This window comes from Myotis lucifugus, unplaced genomic scaffold, assembly GCF_000147115.1.
Source record: "Myotis lucifugus unplaced genomic scaffold, Myoluc2.0 scaffold_25, whole genome shotgun sequence".
Taxonomy (NCBI): domain Eukaryota; kingdom Metazoa; phylum Chordata; class Mammalia; order Chiroptera; family Vespertilionidae; genus Myotis; species Myotis lucifugus.
The window spans coordinates 10,370,172-10,390,712 of NW_005871073.1; the positions used below are offsets into that span (position 1 = coordinate 10,370,172).

The 20,541-nt window shown below is 41.0% G+C and overlaps 1 protein-coding gene across 1 annotated transcript in view; it reads left to right on the plus strand.

Annotated features, from left to right (window-relative positions):
- The window catches only part of WDR63 (WD repeat domain 63), a 78,144-nt gene that overhangs the window by 47,444 nt on the left and 10,159 nt on the right, over window positions 1-20,541 (plus strand). Inside the window, exons 16-18 of the mRNA XM_023751738.1 lie at window positions 8,484-8,614; window positions 12,319-12,382; window positions 15,978-16,108. Of these exons, the coding sequence (XP_023607506.1) occupies window positions 8,484-8,614; window positions 12,319-12,382; window positions 15,978-16,108 (326 nt within the window). The remainder of the gene's footprint in view (window positions 1-8,483; window positions 8,615-12,318; window positions 12,383-15,977; window positions 16,109-20,541) is intronic.

Consider the following 20,541-nt stretch of genomic DNA (forward strand, 5'->3'; position numbering starts at 1 on the left):
TTCCCTTCCCGCTCCGGCGCTGTGGGGGTTTCCCCTCCCGCTCCCGGCACTGTGGCGGGTTTCCCTTCCCGCTCCGGGCGCTGTGGGGGTTTCCCCTCCCGCTCCCGGGCGCTGTGGCCGGTTTCCCCTCCCGCTCCCAGGCACTGTGGCGGGTTTCCCCTCCCGCTCCCGGGCGCTGTGGCCGGTTTCCCCTCCAGCTCCCGGGCGCTGTGGCCGGTTTCCCCTCCCGCTCCCAGGCGCTGCCCATTCCCCTCTGAGCCACTGCCCCTCCTTGCAGCCGCTGTGGCTGGGCTTGCCCTCCCACCTCCCACCTCCCACCTCCCACCTCCCACCTCTGTAGCCTTGGCTCCGTTTCTGTCCTCGAGGCCTCTACTTAGCTCCTTTCTGTACCTCTTGGCCTCCATGTTGTCCTCAGTCTTCCCTCACAACTGGTATATGCAAATTAACCGCCATTTTTAGCTTCTATAATTGAAACATTGTATCTTTTGGAGCTGTTGCTTCAGGAGCTCAGAGCCAGGCAGCAGCAGGCCTGGGAACCTTGGCTTCCTCCGTCACTGGAGCAAGCAAGCCTCCTGTTCCGCTTCCAGCTGCCTGGCTGCCGGCCGCCATCTTGGCTGACAGTTAATTTGCATAGGATATGCTGATTAGCCAATGGGAAGGGTAGCGGTCGTACGCCAATTACCATGTTTCTCTTTTATTAGTGTAGATAGATAAAGCTATAGCCAACACATTAAAACTGTCTTCACACACAAAAAGATTTGAAACAATTTACTTCAATTCAGTTTCACAAACATTTTATTGAATACATTCATGTATTTTTGAGAACTTAATACATTTTAAAAATTTAATGAAGCCCACATGATGAATATGAATATGCTCAAAGAATAATTCTATAGAATGAAACATACCTCAACTCTAGCAAAATCAGTTATGAAGTACTAAGAAACGCAATTACTATTCTCAATCTGAATATAATAAAAAAATTTAATATTTCTACAGCACCATGATAAAACTGAGTAAAGAAATAATAATTTACTTTTAAATCTATCTCAACCCATACACCTTTGTTGAAATAATTGAAGGATGCACATGTAAGCTATCAAAACTCTTAAAATAAAAGTATGCTTGAATATCCCACCTTGAGAACAATGCATAATAAAAATGTACAAGAGTCACCAGTAACTATAGTATTTTCAAAACATTTGCCTTTATCGAAAGGATTTTCTTTTAAAAATTAAAAAAAAAATTAATTTCAGAAAGGAAGGAAGAGGAAGAGATAGGTAGAAACATTAATTATGAGAGAGAATCATTGTTCGGCTGCCTTCTGAACGCCCCCTGTTGGGGATTGAGGCTGTAACCAAGGCATATGCCTTGACCAGGAATGGAACCGTGACCTCCTGGTTCATGGTTCCACACTCAACCACTGAGCCACACCAGCCGGGCATCCATTTATACATTTTGTAGTCTTCAATTAAATGATAGGACATCTAAAAAACAAATAAACTCTATTATACATCTAATACCCAGCTTGAGCAAAACTTACTTTGAAGCCGTGTGTTTTGTAGATACAACCAAAAACCTCATAAAAAAATTAAAACTTCATTTTGAGGTTCTAGCCAGTGAACATCTGCTCACTGTGGGCCTACAAGATTTCTACTTACATGACCTGGAAGACCTGTAGGCTTGAAGAGAGATTCATCCATAGTCAATATAATGGAAAACTCAGAGACTTAAACACTTTTCTTTTAAAATAAAAATGTTGGTGTGTTTTTTTTAAATTGATTTGAGAGAGAGAGAAAGGGAAAGGGATAGAGAGATAGAAACATGGATGAGAATCATTGATAGGCTGCCTCCTCCATGCCCCCTATCCGTGATTGAGCCAGCAACCTGGGCATGTGCCCTGATCAGGAATCAAACCAGTGACCTCTTGGTTCATAGGTAGATGCTCAGCCATTGAGCCACCCCAGCTGGGCTGGGAGTGATATCTTTTAAAGTTTGGTTTTTCCTTATTCACTTTTAACAACTTTATTGAGATGTAATTGACATTCAATAATACGCACAAGTTAAATTGTTCAATTTAATATGTTTTGACATATTAAAAACCTATGAAATAATCATTATAATCAAGGTAACAAACATATTCATCACGCTCAAAAGGAATTTCCTTTATAATCTCCCCCACCTCCACCCCCAGTCCACCACTGATCTTTCTACCACTCTCTATCAGTTTGCATTTTCTATAATTTTATGTAACTCATACAACATATACTTATTTTTGGTCTGGTTTTTTTTTAAATCAGCTTAATTATTTGGGGATTCATTCATATTACTGTGTGTTTAAATAGTTCATTCTTTTTTATTCCAAACTAGTAGTTCATTATATAAATATACCATAGATGTTTACCCATTCACTTGTTGATGGGCTTTTGGATTGTTTTCAGCGTAAGACTATTACAAATAGATTTTCTGTGAACATTCATACACAAGTCTTTGTTTGGACATATGCTTTCAGTTGTCTTGATAAGTACCTAGGAGTGTAGTAATTTGATTATATGACAGGTTTATGCTTAACTTTTTAAGAAACTGTCAAAGTATTTTCCCAAGTGGTTGTACCATTTTACACCCCCACTATCAGTGTATGAGGGTTCCAGTTTTTCCACAGAATCGTTAGTCTTTTAAATCTAACCTTTCTAAAAGGTGTGTGGTGATATCTCATTTGCATCTACCTAATGACTAAAAGGTGTTGAGCGTCAAGTTATTAGATATATAAATGTTTAGGATTATCACATCCTCTTGATGTATTGGTAATATCCTTTATTCTGAAGTCTACTTTGTCTAATATTACTATAGCCATCTAGCTTTCTTTTGGTTAGTGTTAGCATGGTATATCTTTTTTTAATCCTTTGACTTCCTACCGGTTTGTGTCTTATATTTAACATGCATTCTTATAGATCTTGCTTTTAAAAACTCCAATCTGGTAATCTCTGTCTTTGAGACATTTAGAACATTTAGATTTAATGTGCTTATTGATATGATTAGTTCTTTCCCTTTTTATTGAATTTATTAGGGTGACACTGATTAACAAAATTATACAGGCTTCAGGCGCACAATTCCACAACACATCATCTGTACACTGTATTGTGCATTCACCACCCCAAGTCAATTCTCTGTCCATCACCATTTATCCCCACTATACCCTCCGTCACCTCCCACCACCCCCTCCCCCAGCAATCACCACACTGTTGTCCATGTCCATGAGTTTTTGCTCAACGCCCCCCTCAGGACCACCACCTCACCCCCGGTCTTTTGTTCTGTCTCTCAGGGATTAAAGAATGTCCTTTGTGCTCTCATGTCCAATTTTTGAAAAACTATAATTTCATATATTCGGCCTGTTTGGGTTGCTTTAGGTGAGAGAGCTGAAGTGCAGTACTAATTGCTCCATCTTGGCCACAGCAGAAGTTTCTCTAAAGTGTGTTTTTAAAAATTCACTATGAGATATGACTTTTTAAAAACAAATGCATCTAAACTTTAATGTCTTTAGAACATGAGTGTCATTTCTGTTGATCCTTCATTTCTTTACCAGTATTAGACTCCTAGGCTATGTCTTTCTGCAGACTGCCTAAATACAGTACCATTTCAGATGGCAGAGGCCTTGTTTCCCCCTAAAAGCACATTATATTTCATTTTAGTGTAGGCAGTTCTAACTTTATTTAACAGATGCATAATGCCAGATGTGATCAGAAGCATTATATAAAAATATTGCGATCCTTTACTTCTTAAAAGAATAATGTCTACACTGTTATGTCTCTCTATATATAAACTGTGTTTATGTAAAACATTAAAGTTTTGCAAAGTGCCGGGCTCTGAGGAGGTAGCTGTGAAAAAGACAAGTCCCTCCTCTCACAGGTTTGCATTCTGGTTGGAGAGACACTCAAATACAGAAAAGTACATACCTGCCTCCAGTTAAGGACGTGCCTGTTTAAAACGAGGAGCCTTGAAGCGTGCCCCAAAGGTCGTCAAATAGGAATATTCCTCATCAAATGACTTTCTCTTTCCAGACAAAGTCATTTTAGGGGGTTTCTTAGAGAAAGGTATATTTAGCTAAATCAGTTCATGAAGGGAATGGACATTTTTTAAATTCTCAGCGGAGACTCTAGCTGGCCTTGCCCCCTATGCGTGTCTAGAAATCCACGTTACAGACAATTCCACAGGTCCTGGGCAGAATTAAATTTCACCCGGTAATGCCACGGAGCTGCTAACAGAATGCCTCTCATCTCGAAAGGCAGTTACTATGGCCATGACCTGCTTCCTGTGTAGTCGACTCGCTTTCGGGACTTATTGGAGCTCTAACTATGGTATTTTGGGTCTCCTTCAGACACACCGACAGCTGTCCACCTGCTCTGGCCTGACTTGGATCTGTTGGCTAAAACACAGTCATATGCTTTTTCATCATCACGTTTTGCTTACTGACCCTATAGCGGTTCTTCAACTGGGAATCACAAGTCCCGGCTCTTCTCAAGGCCTCGCTGTCTCAGCAGCAGTGCCTGGTCCTCCGTTGCCATCTCGTGGCCATGGGCCACTCACGCTTTACCTGCCATTTTAGGTCATAGCGGTGCCCTTCTAAGCAGTAGTGGTTTTAAGAAGTCCGATATTTATTCCAATGAGGAAACCTTTGCTGTGATAGTTTCGGAACTCCTCTTTTGGGATTACCTTCAGAGCCTGTGTCATATTCCTCTAAGTAATGTGGTGTAATGGTTAAGGGTGTGGCTTCTGGAGTCAGTGGTTTGGATTTAAATCCCAAAGCCACAATTTATTCTTTCACCAGATCAAATTACTCTACCACCCTGTGCCTTTTCTTTTCTTTTTATCTAGTTTGAAAGGAGAGAGGAGGAAATGGGGGGGGGGTGGCGAGTAAAAGATAAAGGTAAGCACCACACAGGGTGCTATGAAGGTAAAATGGGTTTAGACATGTAAAGTTCTAAGAACAGCAAGCACATCATGAACCCACAATAGGCATTAACCACTGAGTCTGAGATCTTGGCCAAGTTACTTAGCCTCCCTGAGCCTCCTCTGACTCGTTCCTGAAGGAGGATTAATGTTTACCCACCTTGAGTTGTGAGGATTGAATGAAATGGTTCATGAGCACACAGTTTCGTGCCTGGCATGTGGTAAGCCTTCGATAATTGTTAGCGGCTATTGATTTTACTCTCCTCGGTGATGGAAAATCCATGACCCATAAGGATGGCGTTGAATTTAATAAACTGGCCATTTATTTCAGTCAAGTTTGAGTAAACAAAGTTGATGATAACCTTTTTCTTTGACCACCTCCTCTTTGGCTCTACCACATTAAACACGACCGACGAAGCCCCTTTCCTTGGCTTTTCTGATATTTCCTCAGTGTCTCTCCTCTCTCTTCTTTCCTGCTTCCTTTTACCCCGCTGCCCCATCATTGAACATACCTCGAAATCTAACGTCAGTTGTGTGCTTTCTCATCGCACTCTCCTTTGGGGATGTGGTCTACACTCTTACCTCTGCCAAGAAGCCTCCCCCTCCTTTCTCTCCTTCTCCTGGGTTTGAACCCAACCTTTCCCTCAAAGTCAGTCTGCCCAGAACAGAATTTGCATTCCCCCCCCCAGACTCTTTCCTCAGGCCCCCCATGTCCATTCTCTCACTCAGGATAATTAAGTTGTCCTTCGCAATGCATCTCACACATGCCTCTTCCCTTGCATTACTAGTAGTGCCCCCTGAATCAGTCTCTTGTGTTCCCTTGTGAGATCAGAAGGCTCCAAATTTTCCATCTTCAACCCCCTCAGGAAACTGTTTTGAGCGCATACTCCCAATGAACATGTGTTTATTTACAAATTATATAGGTGCTCTACTCTACGAACAGAGACTTTTCCCCCCAATTTGTATGCCAGCTTTATTAGGTTTGGTCTCTAACCCCGTTACAGCCTGTTTTACTTTAAGCACGGCTTACATTCTTTATATAATTTTTTTTTTCAATTACAGTTTGCATTCAATATTATTTTGTATTGGTTTCAGGTGTACAGCATAACATAGTGGCTAGACAATCATACTTTACAAAGTGTTCTCTGTGACATTTCCTGAACCCAAGTGGCACCATCATTATTCCAATAATATTGATTATATTCTCTATGCTATACTTCACATCCCCATGACTATTTTGCAACTACCAGTCTGTACTTCTCAATCCCTTTATGTTGTTCACCCAGTACCCTCAACCCGCTTCCCCTCTGGCAACCATCAGTCTGTTACCTGTGTCTATGAGTCCGTTTCTGTTTTGTTTGTTCCTTTATATTGTTTTTTAGATTCCACATATAAGTGAGATCCTACTAATGTACTTATGTATATTATTTAAAAAGAGAAAAACAGACGTTGAAATAAGAGTGAAGAACTTGAAATAAATATTTTAATGACTTTAATTTTCTATACTAAATGGATACACAATGCCAGTTTGCTCTTGCTAAATATATTATGAGTACCTTTAGGTAAGAACAATGCGTTTGAATGTGCCTAGCTATTTCTGAATGTTGACTGACACTTTGTAACACAGCTATTTAAAGATCTGGATCCATGGTTGGCTTAACTTGGATACTTGTTTTTGATGTCTTAGCTAATGGAAAAAGGGGCCCCTCAAAACACGTAGATCCCAAACAATGGAAGTGTTGGTTACCTAAGTCATGATAATTATTTTTTACTTTTGTTCAGAATTATGCTAAAGATTTTTTGAAATGCAATATATATTTTTAGTATAGCTGGTGTTTTCTTCTCCTATTTTAGTTTTCATTTATGTGTTTGTTGGTTGGTTTTTATGTTCGTTTTTTGTTTTCCCATGGGTGATATAACCCAGGAGTTATATTGAGGAGATGTGGTGAGGAGGGTTTTGTGAGCACATTTTCTCTGCCACCTTTTCCTCAAATTTAACATCACATTTCTTAAAAACTAATAAGTGACCTGGAAAAGTGTCCAAGATATATCTTTAAGAGAATAGACAAGTAGGATACAACACTTAACATACCCAATTTAAATATAAATATATATATATACATACACACACACACACACACACACACACACACACACAAAAGAAACTAGAAAAAAATACATGAGTATTTTAATAGTGGTTATTTCTGGTAGGTATGAAAATGGATACGTTTTGTAATTTTCCTCATGCTTTTCTCTGTTTTCCAAAGCTTCACTAAGTAACATTTATTAATTTTAGATCATAAAAATGTATTTGTTTTAAAAGAAAATGACATCAGATACTTTTAAAAAGAAAGAAGTTTCAGATGACATTTGAATTTCAGCCCCCAGATTAGCTCTGCTGTTACTGTTTGCATGTATAGTTGTAGCCATAATACAGTGCAGTCATTGATATTCATAAATAATAAATCCAGGCTAATCAGAAAACAAACACTGTCATATATGCTGTGCTTATGACAAACAAGTAATACATTCTAGATGGATTTATTTTTTAGAAGTTAAAAGAATTTCCACACTTGAAAAACTAATCTTGAATTGCTTGAAAAACTTCCGTTTGATGCCAACTGAATAGAAATGACAGGAGTTTCTCATTAGAAAAGCTTATCGAGCACATCAAGGGTGATATAACCGAGGGGATATGTTGTGTCCAATTTTTACTATAAATAATTTTGCAATGGTGGAAATACATAGAAGTGGTTTATATATATTTATTTTTTTATTTTTATTTCAGAGAGGAAGGGAGAGATAGAAACATCAATGATGAGAACAAATCATTGATCGGCTGCCTCCTGCACACCCCCAACTGGGAATCGAGCCCGCAACCTGGGAATGTGCCCTTTACCAGAATCAAACCCGGGACCCTTCAGTCTGCAGGCCGACGCTCTATCCACTGAGCCAAACTGGCTAGGCGAAATGGTTTTCAAATGTGCCATGAACCCTTTCAGAGCCCCTGCCAAAGTAGGCAGGTGGGTCTCCCCATTACCACCCGGGTAATACGTCAAAGAGCAATGCAGCTTCCACCGGTTTTGCATACAGGGGTCTTACATAAGCTTTGTTTTGAAAAAAGGAAAAAAGCATCCCACTGCCAAACTAGAGGTCTAAAACTGCTGGGATTTCCACTCATCCCACCCTGGAGGTTAGGGGGCAGATGTGTAAGACAATAGACAGAAAATATAAACTACTGCCGAAACCGGTTTGGCTCAGTGGATAGAGCGTCAGCCTGTGGACTGAAAGGTCCTGGGTTCGATTCCGGCAAGGGCATGTGCCTGGGTTGTGGGCACATCCCCAGTAGGGAATGTGTGGGAGGCAGCTGATTGATGTTTCTCTCTCATCGATGTTTCTAACTCTCTATCTCTCTCCCTTCCTCTCTGTAAAAAATCAATAAAATATATTAAAATATATATATATATAAACTACCTATATTTTTAAAGATCATTCACTATAAATATGTGCTTCTTCTCTCCATACTCCTTTGAAAGAGAAAGTGTTAGTTCAGAACATAGTCGTAAATACTGAAGAAATGAACCCGTACCACAACCTGGAAAGTGGGTTGGCCAATCTCCTCCGGCCGATAGAGGACTTCTGCACAAAGTTCTTTGTGGGAACAGAGGTGAGTTGGAATTATCTGTTTTTAAAATGAATATTTCTAATGACATTGAAATATGTGATAACCCCTATTGTTTGTGTTTGCTGTATGAAAGCTTACAATATTTATACCTTTTATATTTTAAAATGCTTATTTGCACTTAAAATTGTTAACCTTCATTGTTTACCTCATAGATTCATATTTAAAGTGTTCCTGAACAAACATGGAAAAAATCTATAAAATTAAACATGACCCTTTTCACCAGTAATGTATTGATTAACCTGCAAATTTTATCAAACACCTATATGCCATATGGAAGAAACCATGCTAAGTGTTAAAGATTTACTAAGAAAATATATTGTTTTGTTAGGTCAGCATCATCTACTAGGAAAGATAGTAAAAAAAAAACAACTCACTCAATTCAAATGATCAATAACACCTGGATATAATGATAATGGCTGCCATTTTTAGTATCTACTATAGTAAATAAAGCAGGCTCACATTTTTTGGACATTTTCTATAGAGCAGGGTCTGGGCCAGTTATTTTCCAAATTATATCTCATTTAATCTTAATAATCTTATAAGGGTGATACTATTATTCCCATTTTACAGATGAAGAAATGAAGCTCAGAACTTCATCTCACAATCACACAGAAGCAGAGATGTCTATTCATTCATGACTCTATTCTCCTGAAATAAAGTGTTTTTCTCCCAGGCCATACCACTGTGGGAAGATGCCATCACTCAGTCTCACTGAATGCAATTTGTGTTTGCACTTTAGTAGGATGAGGGATTAGTCAGTTCCTCCAGATCGGGAGAATGGACTGCCTGCCAGGCACTGTGCTAGGCCCTGGATCAGAAATGAATCCATAGGACAGTCCCTGTCCTCAGGGTGCTCGGTGCCTAGTTAAGGAGCAGGCACATTGACAGCACGCCTACCCCCGTTCAGAGGCTAAAGGGCCAGGAAGGAGGAGGTTGGGAGAGGTGGTCTGTGAGCTGGCTGGACAGTGGAGGTTTCAGAGGCACCTGAAAGATCAGGGTGAGATACAAGGACCAGAAGGAACAGCCTGGACAGTATTTTGGAGTTATGAGAGTCTAGGGTCTGTCTGGGGATAGTGGAATGGTTTGGTGCAAGAAGGAAAGCTATGCCTAGAATGCTAGGTTGGGGTCCAACCAAAGGGCCTTTTCTGCCAAGGTAGGGAATTTGAATTTAAGTTGGTAAGCAACGGAGCACTACTGAATAGATATATGTTTTGTAACCTGGGTTTCCACCAAATTTTTTAGAAAAATATTTTTAATTCTGAAAAAATATATAACAAACTTTACCATCTTAGCCATTTTTAAACATACACCTCAGTGGTAGTAGGTACATTTATACCACTAGCAACATCAGCACCATTCATCTCAAGAAGTTTCTCATCATCTCAAACGGAAATGCTGTACCCATTCAAGCCATAGCTCATCATTTCCTCATGCCCACTCCCATGGCAACCACCATTGTACTTTCGGGCTTATGAATTTGACTATTCTAGCTACCTTGCATAAACGGAATCATATAATTTTTGTCCCTGTGAACACCAAAATGTTAAAGCCGGGCAATGACAGCTTTAGAAAGATAAATAATGCAAGATCTTAAAACAGAAATTAAAGCAGCCCTGGCCTGGTAAGCTCATTGGGTTAGAGCATCATTCCGATATGCCAAAGTTGCAGGTTTGATCCCCAGTCAGGACATAAATAAGTGGAATAACAAATTCTCTCTTTCTCTCTCTCTCTCTCTCTCTCTCTCTCTCTCTCTCTCTCTCTCAAATCAGTAACTGAAATTTTTAAAAAGAGAGATTAAAACATAACACCATTTGCTTAAACTCTTCAGTGATGACTCCGTGAAACGTGAATAAAATCTGAACACCTCACCCTGTAGCCTCTAAGATTCTGTATGATTTGCCTCCTTCCTGTCTCTCCATCCCCGTCTGCACCAATCTCCCTCACTCAGGCTTTTCGTTCATTCTTCTTGTACACTAGACTCCTGCCTACCTAGCCCTTGGTTTGGAATTAACTTCCATCATCATTCAACAGATATTATTGAGCATTTACTATATGCCCGGCACTGTTCTTGGCCCAGGAGAGAGAGCAGTGAATAAAATAGACAAAATCCCCTGCCCTCATGAGGCCGCTGACATTCCAGTAGAATGACCTTCTCCAACCCTTGGCGGGGCTAATCCTGCTCTGGGGCCTGGGCTGGCTGGTGCAGGGCTGAAGCAGGAAGGAGTGGTGCCCTGGAGGCAGAGAGATCAGACTGGGGGGAACTTCAGGAGGGGCCAATCCAGAGACAAAGAGGGCTTGACCGAGGTGCCAAGAGTATCAACACGGAGGTTGAAGGAATGGAATGATCAGAACGAGGTAATGGGATGGAGAAAGATGTGAGGGTTTCCAACTCTGTGGCTGCTGATGTAATGGGCACTCGACACAAAAGTATTGACCTGATTCAAACTATTCTGCTTTGACTTGGTTTAATTTCAGTGCTGCATGTAGCAGCTATGAGACCCAGGAGATATCAGTAACTCTCTTACGGGATTTGGTGAGGGCTGCCATCACATACATAAAGCTCCTAGCATTTCTGGCAATCACTGGGTGCTCAGTGAATGGTAACTATGAGGGGGCGTGCCACAGGCCGTGGGCCAGACATGTACAGTCTGTCTGTGCCCTTAGACTGTGACCGTGAATGGAGGGAGCACCTGTCCTCTGACTCTGCATTTCCAGCACCAAACACAGGCCTCTGTTAAATGAATTAACATGGATGAGTAAAGGGCAGATGAGTAAATGAGTGGGCCCTGGCCCCAGTCAAATATCCTTCACTTTGCATAAATCAAGTGTTTTCCCATCTCCCCTCCCTCGCCTACGCATCCCATTCCATCTTCTCCTCCGAATCCTCTCAACTTCTATTTTTATACAAGCTTCTCTGTGTTTTTCTCTTATTATCCCTGTGTGGGGGGAGGATTGAAATTAGGAAACTGCATTTGAGTAAGTCATTAAATTTCTCCGAGTCTCGGTTATCGCATCTATAAGACGAAATTTGGAGGGACTGAATTTTTTCCTCTAAACTGCTCCCACCTCTGCCACTCGCTGGTTCTGTCCTTCCCATCTGTGCGGCCGTTTCTGCCTCTTCTCTACGCCTTCCCTCCCCGGAAAATGGTCATAGGTGGAACTGGAGTATATATTACTTATTATGTCATTTGGGTGGAACTTAGGTTCCGGTTCCCAACTTTAAATGGTAATGAGTACCATGTTATGAATTCTTTTTTCCTCTTTCACTCTTATCCCGCAAATGTTTGCTCAGTACTGCTGTGCAACATGCTGAGAATAAATCACTAAGTTGGACAAGACCCCTCTCTCCCCGGAGCTTCCAGTCCATCGGGACAATTTCCTGTTGAAAACAAACGCTTTGGAAACCCAGCAGTTGAGGCTTGTGTACATAGATGATCTCCATAATAGATGATTCTCCACGTCACTGTGTGTAGATAAAAACTCATCAAACTCATTTTTTGTTGTTGTTGTTTGAGATAAACTCAAGTAATCATTTTGAGCCTTTTCCCACCGTTGTACCAAATTTTCCCTTGATTAAATTCACCGGTTGCTCTGTGTTTGTTACAATCAGTCTTAGCACATGAATAAGAGAGGGGTTTGTCCCTTAAGTGGCCATTGTACTCACCAGGAATCTGTGATATTTTTAGGAAGGTGAAGTGTTATACTCAGATTGGAAAATGGAAAGAGACCCTGAAACTGGCCGATTGATGAGTAAGTTTGGATGAGTGTTCCATCATTAATAGGCTGTGCCTTTTTGAACAAAGTACTGATAACCCCGGCTTTGCTAATGGGAGGGAGGGCCCCTGAGGGTCTGACTCTACACGTGTTACTCAGAGTGAGGGCCTCAGACCAGGCAGGGCCTCAACTGAGAGCGTGTTGGAAACACAGAACCCTGGATCCTGCCCCTGAATCTGTGGATTTTAATAAAATTCACCAGGTGATTTGTTTTCACACCAACACTTGAGAGCACAATTTTTAAAAATAATCACACTGTTTCAATCATTCAACAACCTGGTAGTTCATCTAGGTAAGAAATCTGAGTCAGTGTGAGGTTATAAGCTAAATTTATGATGCTTTTGAAGCCCTCGGGAACATATGGGAGAAGTACCTGCAGGACCCTCCTTTGGGGTCGGGGATTTGGGGCAGCTGAGCAGAGAGAGGTATGAGGGTCACACTCCGGTGTGAGCAGGAATCAGTCAAGATTCAGGCTCCTCAACAAGCAAAGCTCCCTGTCAAAGCTCAGAGCCTTGGGGTTGCCTACAATGACAACTACTTTACTTTAAAGCTTTGGGATCTTCAAGGCATAAGAATATATTTGAACCACAGTTCAACCCATGGAACAACGGTAAGCACAGGAAGAGGCAGCTCCTGGGAAAGAGGCAGCTCCTGGGACTGCTGGAACACCGCACAGCAGTGAGGTGGAGCAGCCGGGCTAGGTTTGCCCAAGGGAAGCTGGCCAGCCCGTGAGTGTTTGGACAAATGGCCACATGAGTGACTGACAGGGTTGGAGGTCAGAGCCACAGCCCGCAGGGAACAGCAGCTGGGGCTCGATCTTCACTCCTTTCACTTCTATCAATTGAGTTGGGTTCCCAGACCAGCGGCTGCCTCAGACCTGGGAAGGCCTGCTTTGTCAGCATTGCCTCCAGGTAGCTATTTTAATCTGGAAACAAAAGCATTCCTGCTTTTCTAATATAGCGTCCCCTGACTAGAAACCCAAATGTGTGTTATTGATAGGAGTGGGGCATTGAGAGAGGATTTGTGACCCAAGGGAGGGTCCACCGAATGAATTTATTCCCGATTCTGTGATTTGAAGTTGAATTAAAAATGATATATTGGATACGATGAATTACAATCAGCTACTTTTATGTTTATTCATGTTTCTATTTATTCAATAATTTGTCAGTGTTCACTGTGCACATACTGCATGCCAGGCACCGTGTAACATGGCAGCATCTCCACCACACCCTGGGACACAAGCTTGATGCCATGACTTGGTAACACACCGGTGGACACTGGTTCCTCCTGATCTCAGGGATTTTCTGGAGGCCTCACCTCCTGCTTCCTAAACTGCTTCTGAGGAGGCCCATGACAAGCAGGTTTCGTTGTTTTTTAAATATATTGTTTTTCTAAGAGAGAGGGAGGAAGGGAGAGAAAAAACATCGATCAGCTGCCTCTTGAACACCCCCTACCGGGGATGGAGCCCGAAACCCAGGCATGTGCCCTGACCCAGAATCAACCGGCAACCTTCTGATGCCTGGGATGATGCCCAACCCACTGAGCCACATCGCCCAGAGCTGGTTTAGTTAAATTTTTTATGAACTTTATTCCATTTATAGAATAATCAATGACAATAAGTTTAAAAACCAAGAGCTTTCTGTTTGAACCTCCCTGATGTTTGTTTGTTCTTTCTTTCTTACTCATTTATTCATCAAATGAAAGTGCCAGGCACTGGTGATATAAAGATGAACAAGATACGATCCTCCCCTCGAGGAGTCCCATGATCTGTTGGAAAGGTTAAACACATAAACAAATGACTGTTTCTCTTGGGCTCTTAAGAAAAGGCCCCACTGAAGAGAGACACAGGTGAGCAGGGTCCTGGAGGGTGCAATGCAGTTTTCCAAATGGAGAAGGCGGAGAAAGACCAGGGGACAATGAGGAAACAGGGACATCTCAAGGCCAAACCAAAGCAATAGAAAGGGCAACCGCAGCAGAAGAGGCGCAGGAGGGACAGTTAGGCCAAGAGACATGAGTGCCCTCCTAAGAGCTTTGGGCTTTACCCTAGAGCAGGGGTGGGCAAACTTTTTGACTCGAGGGCCACAATGGGTTCTTAAACTGGACCGGAGGGCCAGAACAAAAGCATGGATGGAGTGTTTGTGTGAACTAATATAAATTCAAAGTAGACATCATTACATAAAAGGGTACGGTCTCTTTTTTTTTAGTTTTATTCATTTCAAACGGGCCGGATCTGGCCCGCGGGCCGTAGTTTGCCCACGGCTGCCCTAGAGTCACTGTATAATGAGAAGATCACTGGCAGGAGAACAGGGGCTGGATTCATTTATTGACGAGACTTGCCATGGCCCTCCCTGGGGCTTGTGGGTGTGGGCAGCAGGAAGTGGGATACATCCAGCTCTGAGGACAGGCCTGGGGGAAAGGGAACCCAAGCATTGGCACAGTGAACACACCGGAGTGGCAGAAAGCCCAGGGCCTGGGCAGAGACCACAGGGAAGTCTTGATCTTTAAGTCCAAACCTGCTCCTCCACTGGTCTTCCCAGTTTCCGTAAATAGAAACTCCACGGAGCCAGCGCTTTACCAGAAACCTGGCTGTTATTCTCAGCACGTCATCTCTCTCACCCCTCCTACCCAAGCCATCGCCAAGCCCTGTCAAGTTCAGCTTGCAAATATGTCTTCATTATCCACTCTTCCCCATTGGACCTTCATCTAAGTCAGCATTCACTCTCACTAGAACTACCACCTAACCCCCTCTGGTGTTCCCTCTTTGCTTTTACCTGCTGCCAATCTCTCTCCCCACAGCAGACAATCTTCTGGAAATTTCACTCAGATTGCCTTCTAGGCCTGAAGCACTCATTAAAACATGTTACACGGGGAATAGAACCTGAACACCTTTCCTGCAAGGCCCTGCATGGTCTGTAAACTCCTGGTCCCCGTTGGTTTTGTATGTCTCACACTGGGATTACCAGACTCAATCTTACTGCCCTCTACAAATTTAAAAAGAGCCCGGCTGGTGTGGCTAAGTGGTTGAGCAACGACCTATGAACCAGGAGGTCACAGTTCAATTCTGGGTCAGGACACACGCCCGGGTTGCAGGCTCCATCCCCAGTAGGGGGTGTGGAGGAGATTGGCTGCCATTCATTCTCATCATTGATCTCTCTCTCTCTCTCTCTCTCTCTCTCTCTCTCTCTCTCTCCTCGTCTCTCCCCCTCTCCCTTCCTCTCTGAAATCAATAAAAATGTTTATTTTATTTAAAAAATAAAAGTAAAATATAGTACCTGGTACATATAGGCAATGCACAAATATTGGTTGACAAATTGAATGAATTAATGAGTGAATAAATGAGTAAGAACATGAAGCATTCCTCTGAAAAGTGGCCTTGATGGGAAATTCCATGGACGTTTTATAAAAAGAGGAGGAGCTATTCCTTGATTCATTCACCCCAACTGACCTCTGGTTCTTTACTCTTGGATCTCATTAATCAAGACCTGTCTGTCCAGTAGAAGTCACTTCATTCTTTATTGCAGAAATATGTACAGTGTTATTAAAGATGGAATGGCCTTTCCCACCCCAACAGCAAAGAAGCCCCTGAGCCTCAACACCGTCCATGATGGTGCCATCCACACTATCCAGAGGTCCCCCTTTTACAGTGACATCATCCTCACCGTTGGGGGATGGAACCTGGCCATCTGGAAGGAAGGTCTCCTGGTAAGTTGCTTGCAACATGGAGAAATGGGTGTGTGATCCTTTGTGATTGAGAAAAACAATAGGAACAACAGACTGTTCTGACATAACAGTGCCTTTGGGGAACTTTTTAGAAAAATTGAAACAGATGGCCTGGCTCCAGCTTGGAGGCAGAACTGCTATAAGCCCTTTGAAAACCCAACCATTTGCTTTTCTTTCCTGAGGGAAGGAAACATTTACAAGTCACTTGTTCTCTGAAAGCTAACATTCTTTTCTTTTATATATACACTAGAGCAGTGATGGTGAACCTTTTGAGCTCTGCGTGTCAAAATTTGGAAAAACCCTAACTTAACTCTGGTGCCGTGTCACATATAGAAATATTCATAATTTTTTTTTTTTGATATTTGCAACCATAGTAAAAAAAATATTTATATTTTTGATATTTATTTTATATATTTAAATGCCATTTAACAAAGAAAAATCAACCAAAAAATATGTATAAATTGAACAAAAACAGAAAAACAATGTACATTTAGGAAAAAATAATAAAAACAATGATAATTAAATGGTATGAAAACTAGAAATTAGTGACTTTTTTGGTGCTGAAGTTTGTCTGCTAATTCTTCGATTGCAGGTTCGTACTTGGTGTACTTCAAGGCCAAGCAAGCGCCACTAACTTCATCTGTTAGTCTGTTTCTTTTGTTCGTTTTAATATTATTTAAAGCTGAGAACAAAGTCTCACAAAAATATGTTGATGAAAAAATTGTTAGCAAAGCCATTGCTAGATTATTTATGTCCTAAAAGTGTCAGGTACTCTGTTCCAACCACTCAAAATTTCTTGTTCGTAGTTGCACTCTTCTTCATTATTCAAACGATTTCGTTCCAGATTTTCAAGTTTCGACCTTAAGTCGACAAACACATGAGTCCAAATGCTACCTTGAAAATCTGCAAGTTGCATCTCTAAATCGTCAATTTGCATCCATTGGAAATCCTTTAATTCCAAAGTACTGTAAACAACTACATCCGGATACTTAATTATTTTAATGGTCTGTTCTAGGCTTCTAAATTGGTTGAATCTTTCACTGAACTGTTCAAATAACAAGTTTATTATATTCTGGTACATAAGTATGGACTCCACTACACTCGTTGTAGTGGCCTTCTCAAAATACATTTTTATCCGAGGAAAATACTTAAAAGTTTTAGTTTCAATATCTTGCTTGAAAATTTTAAGTTTACTTTCAAAAGATTTGATGTACCCAAACATAACATCAATACTTTTGCCAAAACCTTGTAATTTTAAGTTCAGTTCATTCATATGAATAGAGAGACCTGTAAAAAACATCAAATTGCTGACCCACTTGTGATCATTGATCTGAGGAAAGTTTGCCAGATCCTTATTCTCAATAAATACCATAATTTCTTCAAAGCACTCCACAAATCACTCAAGTACTTTACCTCAACTCAGCCATCTCACATTATTGAACATCAGGAGTCCACTGTAGGTTGAATCAACTTCCTGTAAAAGTGCAGAAAATTCTCGCTTGTGAAGGGGTTGAGAAGCTATAAAATTCACAATTTTTGTTACAACTGACATTAAATCATTCAATTCTGAGAATCCCGATTTGGCACACACCTCCTGATGGATAATGCAATGAAAAGGTACAAGTGGATGTCTAATAGCTTCCAGAAACAATTTCAGGAATCCCACATTTTTTCCCACCATATTTGGTGCCCCATCTGTTGTGACTGACACAATTTTAGAGATATCAATGTTTAGGTCACTGAATGTTTTTATAACAACCTTACATATTTCGTTTCCTGATGTACTTATTGGCACTGATTCTAACTTTATCAACTCTTCTCTCATTGTGAGACCATCAGAATATCTAGCATTTGATGTGACATCAGTAGTTTCATCAAGAGAAATCAAAAAATATTTACAACTATTTGTCTTTTTTTGTTGTTGTACATTTTTGTTAAGATCTATTATTCTGTCTTTAATAGTATTTCTACTGAGTGGTAACTCAGAAATTCTTTTAATAATATCATCTTTATTTTTCATATCGTGAAATAAAGCTGGTGCACATCTTAGAAATGTTTCCTTATGGAACTGGAGAGCATTATGCTAAGTGAAACAAGCCAGTCAATGAAGGAAAAATACCACATGATCTCACTCATTCATGGATAATAAAGACCATTACAAACTTTTGAACAATAATAGATACAGAGGCAGAGCTGCCTCAAACTGATTGCCAAACTGCAGTGGGAAGGCCAGAGAGAGTTGGGGGGCAGGAGGGAGGGGAGTAAGAGATCAACCGAAGGACTTGTATGCATGCATATAAGCATAACTAATGGACATAAGACACTGAGGGGTAAGGGAGGGTAGGGGTGTGTCAAGGGCGGGGGGGAAAAAAAAGGACACTTATGTAATACCCTTTGTAATACTTTAAGCGAAAAATAAAAAAATATTAAAAAAAAAAAAAAAAAGAAATGTTTCCTTAATAAATTCTCCATCACTGAGGGCTTTTCCATGCTGTGCTATGGAGTGAGCAATACAGTAACTTGCTGATGTTAAATTTGTAGAGCATCTTACAAATTTAATGATGGAATTTGATTGACTTTTATAGAGATGTAGCTGCCTAGAAATGTATTCCTTCCTTTCATCGATACTTTTTTTTAAGAGCTGACAATGATTAGTTTCAAAATGTCTCTTTACATTCCATGTTCTGCTTACTACCGTTTCATTACACAGTATGCACAATGATCTGTTGTTACTGTCGACAATCCCGTACATCTCGGTCCATATGTCTTGAAAGGGCCGGCTACTGCTACTTCCACTTCCTTTATCATTCAATCTTGCTTTTTTATTTTTTTGATTCTCCATCACAAGGCTGCAAAGATAAATAAATATAAATCGCGGCGATTTTAATAAAAGGTTGATAGGTTTCTTACCTATTAACTTTTTGCAGTGTTGTTGCACTGACTCCTGGTGCAAAACAATTCAAAGATAGTATGTGTAACAAATATATGGTGCTGTAATCAATTATCCGACATGCAGAATGTCTCGTCGAGCACTGTTGCACTGTATATCTTTTTCTTCTAACCCTACCACTCCTGTCTCCTAACGAACATGGCGATCAAGTGCATCCGTTTGCCGAATGCACCCGAACGCACGGGAAGCTTACCGAGGCACATGTTGACAATAACGAGGCCGTTTCCAGAATTGGGCATTTTGTCACTTGAGTAAAAATAAAATGTCATGAGTAAAGATTAATCTCTTTCTTAACCTTTTTATATTAATGTCAATATTGGAACAATGTATCTTGGATGTTTTCACTATGTATCTTTGCTACGCAACACCGATGTACATGTTTACATCCGGTTTTAGAATTGCATTACTGATCATGAGTATCGTGAGTAATAATATTACTCGAGTGATGCCCAACTCTGGCTGTTGTGAGAGACAAATATTTGAATTATGCAATTTTTTGTCTCTGTCGATGCGTGTCACCCAAAATGAGTTCGCGTGTCACCTCTGACACGCGTGTCATAGATTCACCATCACTGCACTAGAGGCCCGATGCACGAAATTCATGCAAGAGTAGGCCTTCCTTCCCCCGGCTGCCAGCACCAACTTCCCTCTGGCACCCGGGACCCAGGCTTCCCTCCCAACCTTGGCTTCGTCTGGAAGGACATCCAGTCTAATTAGCATATTATGCTTTTATTTTATATATATATATACCAGCTGACTTGATTTGCATTTTTCTTTCCCTTAAAATATAGTAATTAACCCTGGTCAGTGGTGCTCAGTTGGTTGGGTGTCATCCTGTGCACCAGGGGTTGCCAGTTCAATTCCCTATCAGGGCACATGCCCAAGTTGCAGGCTCGATCCCTGGTAGGGTGTGTGTAGGAGGCAGCCAATCAATGTTTCTCTCTCTCTCCCTTCCTCTTTCTCTAATAAATCAGTAAAAGTTATTATTTTTAAAGATATTTAATTTTTTTAATTTTTTATTGTTTAAAATAGTATATATAGTATTATATATGTCTCCTTTTTTCCCCTTGACCTCTCCCTAGCCATCTCCACCCCCCAGCACATGCCCTCACCCCCCCTAGTGTCTGTGTCCATTGGTTATGCTTATATGCATGCATACAAGTCCTTTGGTTGATCTCTTAGGCCCCACCCCACCTGCCTTCCCTCTGAAGTTTGACTATTCAATGCTTCTCTATCTCTAGATCTATTTTTGTTCATCACATTGAGTTATTAATTATATCCCACAAATGAGTGAGATGATGGGATATTTGTCTTTCTCCAACTGGCGTCTTTCACTTAGCATAATGCTCTCCATGTCCATCCATGCTCTTGCAAATGGTAAGAGTTTTTTTCTTTTTCACAGTATCGTAGTATTCCATTGTGTAGATGTACCACAGTTTTTTAATCCACTCATCTACTGTTGAGC